Source organism: Mesitornis unicolor, unplaced genomic scaffold (genome assembly GCF_000695765.1).
Source record: "Mesitornis unicolor isolate BGI_N332 unplaced genomic scaffold, ASM69576v1 scaffold27401, whole genome shotgun sequence".
Lineage (NCBI taxonomy): Eukaryota > Metazoa > Chordata > Aves > Mesitornithiformes > Mesitornithidae > Mesitornis > Mesitornis unicolor.
This window is the reverse complement of record NW_010165150.1, coordinates 1-7,736: the sequence shown is the minus strand read 5'-3', so window position 1 is coordinate 7,736 and position 7,736 is coordinate 1. Positions and strand designations below refer to the sequence as shown.

The 7,736-nt window shown below is 38.1% G+C and overlaps 1 protein-coding gene across 1 annotated transcript; it reads right to left on the bottom strand.

Annotated features, from left to right (window-relative positions):
• Positions 1–899: 899 nt before the first annotated feature.
• RDH8 (retinol dehydrogenase 8 (all-trans)) lies at positions 900–7,232 on the bottom strand (the record flags this gene model as incomplete). The annotated part of the gene is made up of 5 exons (XM_010194531.1): positions 900–1,133; positions 2,728–2,911; positions 4,886–4,979; positions 6,022–6,201; positions 7,071–7,232. Coding segments are annotated over 5 exons (854 nt in total), but the record flags the coding sequence as incomplete, so codon positions are not given.
• Between the last annotated feature and the right edge of the window lie 504 nt (positions 7,233–7,736).

Sequence of the window (7,736 nt, the reverse complement as noted above, 5' to 3'; positions counted from 1 at the left end):
GCCAGGGCCTGGAGCAGCCTGGGCTGGTGGAGGTGTCCCTGCCCATGGCAGGGGTTGGACTGGGGGAGCTTTAAGGTCCCTTCCAACCTAAACCATTCTATGATTCTGTGACTTGTGGGACTAGGTTGCAAGAGAGGGAAAAGACCTCCTCATGCTAGAATTTTGGTTTAATAAGTACTTAGTAGGATGGCTTGGAAAAGGAGAGCCTGTAGCTCAGCTTCAGCCACTCAAGGCACTGATGGCATTTAATGGATTTAAATTACTTCTTGCTGAGAATATTGTTATTTTTGTAAAAAAAAATAGTATCTAGACAGTAAGAAGATGTTTTATTGCGAGATACACAGAATATTGTAACATATATATATATATATGTTATATATATGTATATATATGAATAATAAATACTCTAGTTGTGACATTTTAAGATTCCTCTCTAGTTACTGGTAAACAGACCTGATTTCTGAAAATGAGAATGCTATTGTGATTGAGGGATTACTATACTTATTCTGTTCTAATAAATAAAATATTTGTATGATACTAAGACTCTAAATAATTTACATAGAGTACACAACTCAGTATGTATTGTATTCTAATAAGTGAAGGAGATCGGGATAATACTGAACACACAAGTAGCAGTCAAGGTTCGTGTTCCCATGAGAACAGATCTTCGTAAAAAGCAAACAAAGAGAATAAACCTATAGTGAGAGGATTTTGATTTCGAGGTTCTGCAAACTGTAAAGTTCAAGATAAATGCATTGAGCTGAACATCTCGGCTAAGCTCAAATAAACATCTTGAATGCCTTTTTCACAACTACAGAGCAAAGGTATTTGAATACCAACACACTGCATGATCAGTAGCCACAACAAGCAATTCCAATTTGCACTTGATAATCTTGTACTTATTGTGAGGGTTTGCCCAGGTCAAAGCTCTTCCTACTTCTCCACCGTAGCAATTTGATAAAGTTAAGACTTGCATTGAAGACTTTGTCATGTTGAAAAACCATCTTGTAGAATGTATCAATGGGCAGATCTCCATTTGGATCTGCATATTTCAGAGTTGTCATCGGAGTGTACAAGGTGTTGGTCTGATGGCGAAAAGGTGGATTTTCTGCAAGAATTATCTTCACTGTGTGCTGTCAAGAACAAGACATAAAATTATTAAAGACCCTTTGCCAAAACAATAAAACAAAAAAACCTTAGTTTTCAGTTAAGCAGAGGAAAAGTGGAAGAATAAAGTGCTAGGATTATGTGAAGCCTGGTATGGAATTTTATTAGAAATTTCTTTAGAAATCTTTCTTAAAATATTTTTAAGGCCATCAAAAGAACTCACTTATTCTTAAACCTATTTCTGTTTATCAGTACCAAGGTGATAGCACCTTACATCTAAGTATCCTGAATAGTTCTCCAAAATTATCCTCACATGCTCACAATTGGTAGATCCTTTTTTTACAGTTCACTGGGAAAGAAGGGGAACTGTGCACTTTGCAACAAGAAGTGGGAACCTTCTGTTGACACCAGAGCTATTCCTTAACGGTAAGCACCTGAAATGATTGTCCCCTTCCACAGCTTGCCTAAACTTGTCTTCCTGCAGGAAGCCCCAAGCACCAGAAACTACATCCATGTATCTTCTGTTGTGCCTTGGTGGTCAGGGGTAGCTGAGTGGACTTCACATTAACAGAGGGATTACTAATAAGTAATTAGAGTAAGGAAGGGAAAGCTGCTTTAAACAGTGGTGGGAACCTTGTGTAGATGCATGGTAATGAACATGAGCCAGCAGTGTGCACAGGTAGCCAAGGCAGCCAACAGCATCCTGGCTTGTATCAGAAATAGTGTGACCAGCAGGACCAGGAAGGGATCCTTCCTCTGTACTTGGGTGAGGTCGCACCTCGAATCCTGTGTTCAGTTTTGGGCCCCTCACTACAAGAAGGACATTGATGCACTGGAGCATGTCCAGAGAAGGGCAACGGAGCTGGTGAGGGGTCTGGAGCACAAGGAGGGAACTGAGGGAGCTGGGGTTGTTTAGTCTGGAGAAAAGGAGGTTGAGGGGAGACCTTATCACCCTCTAAAACTGCCTGAAAGGAGGGGGTAGCGAGGTGGGGGTCAGTGTCTTATCTCAAGTAACAAGCAATAGGACAAGAGAAAAAGGCCTCAAGTTGTCCCAGGGCTGCTTTAGACTAATCTAAAGTCTAAATATATTAGGAATATATTAGGATATTAGGAAAAATTTCTTCACTGAAAGGGTTACCAGGCACTGGAATGGGCTGCCCAGGGAAGTGGTGGATTCACCATCCCTGGAGATATTTAAAAGATGGGTAGATGAGATGCTCAGAGACATGGTTTTAGTAGTGGACAGGTTACGGGTGGACTCAGTGATCTTAAAAGTCTTTTCCAACCAGATGATTCTTTGAACTGCAGAATGTCCAGACTTCACCAGATGGTGTACAAGTTCATCTAATACCTCAGTGGTATTGAAGTTACAATTCATGGTTGTCTTCAATACTTCAGAATGATCATTCTTTCAATATTCTGAAGGGTTTTGTTAAAACTCTCAATATTCTCTTGATTTTTTAAAAATCATTTTAAATTGTCTAAATTGTCTACATTTAATTAAATCTAATGCTTCTACCAAAGAACTCCCACCAACCAACCACTGCAATCGTAAATTATGAAGGAAAACAAAATAACATCAAGAAAAAAAAAGAAGATGGAGAATTGTTGATGAGTTACCTCTGCAACTTCTTCAGCACTTTGTCCCAGACTCTGAAAAATCTGTTTGTAATTTTTAAGGTAAATGTTAGTAAACATCTCAGCTGTTTCCTTGTCTGCAGCTGAAAGATCCATTTTCATTCCATCTTCAAACACTTTTCTTTCAAACTCAGTAACCACGGGGCCTGGTTCAATCAAACTTAAGCTGTACAAAACGCAAAGATACACTGGTTATTGACTGTCCTCTGTAGGAAATAGACCTCTCCTTCTCAAAAAAGGATATTGGAAGAGTTGCACTGCGAGTGCATGTTAACAAGCAGCATTAAACAGTGCATTCTGTAAAGGCAATCCATACTGCATTATTGCTTTCATGCTCCTACCCATCCACATGTAGTGGTAGAAACCGGCATAGCTTAAATTCCAGGGAACTGCAGCACTTAATTCATGGCAGAAGTCAGGGCAGTTGCTACTTGCTGTCTCACAGCTGTGGAATCTAAGGATGATTTATCCACAAGAACTTATAAAATACTAAGGAAAATAATTAATATTGTCATCATCCTTTACTTTGTGGAAAAAATCCCACATGGATTTCTTTTTGATAGCTTCCCCATGGTAATACTAGAAGTAGCTGAGACAGGGGGGAATTGAGTGGAGCATCTCCCTTGAGTGGAGCATCTCCTGCTGAGGAGTGACTGAGGGAGCTGGGGCTCTTGAGCTTGGAGCAGAGGAGACTGAGGGGTGCCCTCATTCCTGGGGATCCATTGGGAAAGGGCAGTGTCAGGAGGAAGGAGCCAGGCTCTGCTCTGGGATGGCCAATGCCAGGACAAGGGGCAATGGTCCCAAGCTGGAGCACAGGAGGTTCAAGCTGAAGATGAGGCCAAACTTTGTGAGTGTGAGGGTGGCAGAGCATGGCCCAGGCTGCCCAGAGAGGTTGTGGAGTCTCCTTGTGTGGAGACACCCAAAGCGTTACATGAATCAAGATCCCCCCACAATTCTATAATAAAATACAATGTAGAAAACTTTACTGTGGGTGGATAGATTTTGGCTGCTGCCAAATCTGGAAAATGTTATTTTGCTCAGAAGCATATTATAGCAAATCACCAAAATACAGTTACTGCTCAGTTCTTTCCCAGTTCTTTTCTTGGGCAATAATTACTCCCAGCCACTATGTTTTTCAAAACACTTTTTGGGAGAGAACCTCTTCCTAGACTTGAGTTCTGATCGGGCTCTTCTTTGGAAATAAATCAAGCTATTGACCTTGATGGCAGAATTCCAGCTGCTGCTAGAATTGAAGCCTTTTCTCTTGCGTCACTGCTCTTCACACCGGACCTTGAACTTTTCCCATTCTACTTTCTTTTTTTAACCTCCTTTTTGCTGTATCTTACACTCTTGAAATCTTACTATGAATCCTGTGTGTCATTACAATATATTTAATTTAAATCCCTCCAGACTTTTCAGAGCGGTATGCAAAATGACAATTTGGATGCCGCTTTGTGTCTGAAAATCCCATGAAAGCAGCTCTCTCTTCTCCCACAACATAAGGACTAAACGCTTAGGCACACAGAGATGCGATGGATATTTAACAATTGTTGGACTTCACACAGAGAAGAAGAGCAGAATTACACAAACGTGAATATACATGTGACAAATCAAACCCCAACGTCCCACAGAATGCCAAGACCATGCCACACTCTTCTCAGTTTCCTCTCACCTCCTGTCATTACAGGTGTCTTGCCCTATGTTTCATTCTGATGGATTTCCACTTGATCTCTCTCCACAATGAGCCCTTGAACATTTTTATCTGTGAATTGCCTAAGTTTATCCTTTCTAAAGGAAAATATTACCCATGGATATTACAATTTTACTCCTATGATACTGTATAGAATAATCTGTTTGCAGAAGTGTTACATAAATTGTATTTTATCCAAAGCTAAACAGCCTTTAACTGTTCAAGAGAACACGTTTATTTTAGCATCTGGATCTTTTTAATTGTAGCAGTACACACTACATATGTAGTGTGAAGAATGTGGACAGTTCTATGCCTTTTGTGATGCACGATTTCCATACATCCTCAATCTGTTTCTCCTAGATAGCATCAAGCTTTAAAAAATTATTTGCTAGCTTTGAATATATATCAGACTATCTAAAATACAATTTACATCAGTGGGTCAATACTTACTGCAGTTTGAACTTGAGGGCTTGTATAGCTAAACTTTCGCAGAATCCTTCCACAGCAAACTTAGATGCAGCATAAACATCATTAAATAAGATACCTGATGGTACAGACAAAACATCCTAAGAATGCCATTGTATTCAACATACCAATAGTTTCGTTTTAATAGTATTTTCTCCGAATTTCTACAGTTTTGCTGGGAAAATATTAGAAAAACCCTTGTGTATACTGAATGTAAATACTCTTTTTTGGCATATATTCTCAGAATTGCTCATTCTAGGAAAGGGTGCTTGACTACTGCTTTTCCTCCTCCTAGCTGATGCTGTGATCTCTTTGGATATTAAATATTTTGTAGTCTAAGATATGAGAGTGTCTGTGCATACAATACCATCTGCATTATTTATCAGTAAGACTTCAATATAGATGAACACAGAAGCGATCCAACGTGCATCTGAGTGATTTTAAAATAAGTACTACCTCAGTCCATTTAGGTCTATGGTAAATATTGCAGTTTGACTTAGGACCCTCGCTCACCAGAATACTCCAGGTAAGATCAATGCCACTGTTGTTGTAATTGAAACAAATACAGGTAGACCAGGTGGAGCACAAGAGTAGGAGCATCGTTATCTGTCGGTAAAATGAGACCCTGGAGTTTTATGAGAAGAGAACCTTCACAAAAAGGTGGTACAGTGGTCCAGGACATGATTGGATTTTATTCCTTTATTACTGTGCAGAGTGTAGCAGGCATGTTTGCCTGTTCCCATAATCGTTTCCAATGGGAAAGAGAAAAATGGTGTGAAGCCACATTTTCCAGATAATAAAAATAATAAAAATTTAATAAATAAATAAATAAAGTTTGAGTTAAAACAAACAACCAACCAAAAAAAGAATTCACTCTGCAGGTTTTGTTGTTAAAATGTCTTCAGAGTAGTTGTGGAGTAACACACTGTCTAGATGCCTGAAAACCATCAGGTCTAAGTGCTGTGTTTTTTATAGTTGGAACTTCAGCATTACAAAGCTCAATAGATAGATATGCTAGCTTGTAATTTTTTTCCTCAGATAAAAAGAGGTAAGCTTTAGATTTTGAATACTGAACTCTTAGTTCAAACAAACAAAAAAACCCCCAAAACCCCCAACTTTACCTTGTATTCCCATCACACTGCTTATTATAACTATGTGCCCACTCTTTCTCTTCTTCATGTCAGGCAAAATCTCCTTCAGGAGTCGAACCAGTCCAAAGAAGTTGGTATCCATCACAGTTTTCATTTCATCTATGGTCTGACATTCAATAGGTCCAATGAGACCCATTCCAGCGTTGCTAACTGCACAAAACAGAAGACGACGGTGAGCAATAACCCCCATAAACATTAACTTGCAATCTTTACTGGACAGCATGTGAAAGTAAAATGAGGATTAAGGATTAAATGATCCTTTAATAATCCTTAAAGAAAGGATTAAAAGATGCTATTCTGTCACTAGAGCTTTACAAATACACTTGGCATTCCCATATGTTTTTATTTTTCGTTATGCTTTTAAACCAATTTAAATTATCTGATATTTTGCATTTGAACTAGTTTATTTCTGATTAGTCCTTTTTCTTTAATTTATAAAAGGATTACAGGAAAATGAGCCAAGAATTGTTTATATTTGTTTATAATTCAGTATTAAGAATGAGAGGCTACAGTCAATACCCATAAGAATGAACAGAAGTCTTCAATTTATTCCAAAAGATGATAGACCAGGCCATATTTTGGTCTGCTTTTCGTTTTGTTAACATTCACATCTTCAAGAAAATAAATCCCAGAACACACCCTTCCATTGATTTTTATTTGCCTCTTGGATATTTATAAGTGGGGAATGATTGCTAGAACTAGCATTCTGCACTACTAACATGTCAAATTAGAGTAGAATACAGTCTGCGGAAGCAGTTTGTTAAGTGGTGCTTTAATAATTAATCAAAATAAAGGCAGGTCCGTAATTTTCTGTTGGAGAAGATTTAATGGCTGATAGCATAAGATATTAAAATTTATTTTTAGCCAAACAGTATGAAAAAACTCCTTGGTGAATGACTTGTAAAGTACAATTCTCAATATAAAATGAGAGTACCCTTACTTCCTTTACATTTGCTCTTTTACTTGCCAATTCCCAAACGCTCTTGCTCGCTTAGTACAGAGCTGTTGCTATTACTTGCCTAGGACATCAATCCTCCTGTCAGGGATACTGTTCACACACGTTTTAATAGACTCTTCATCACAAACATCCAGTTGTTTAATTTCAAGGGTTTTGCCCAGCCTGCGACCTGCAGCTTCCTCGAGTGGCTCTTTCTTGGCCAGATTCCGCATTGTGGCATACACTGCAACACACCAGAACAGTTATCAGAAACAAAACCTTTTCTGCGGCTGCCTTACTTAAAAAAATATTAAAGAATATTGCTTTTACATATATATCTTAAATATCAGTGATGGAGCCCAAATAAAAACGTAAAACAGAATCTATTTTCAACATACACTGTCACTGATTTCCCAGAGTCCAGAGTTCTGAAATCTTCAGGAAATTCAAAGGGAGAATTAAACCACTATGCACATGAAGAACATGAAGCGTATGAAGAGAATATTATCACTTAAGCTTTAAATAACGAGTATCAAGTTATGCCACTAAATATATATACCTAAAATATATATATTTTATATTAATAAAACTTTATACCTAAAACCTAATTTTGGATTTCATATCTTTTTTGTTTCTTTTCTTTTTTTTAAGGCACTATCAACTGTTTAGCAGAACAGCCATAATTTTATTAAAAAGTGGAAGACAAAGGCTTTCTTACATTGCAAAAATTGACATCTTTGCAAGCTAC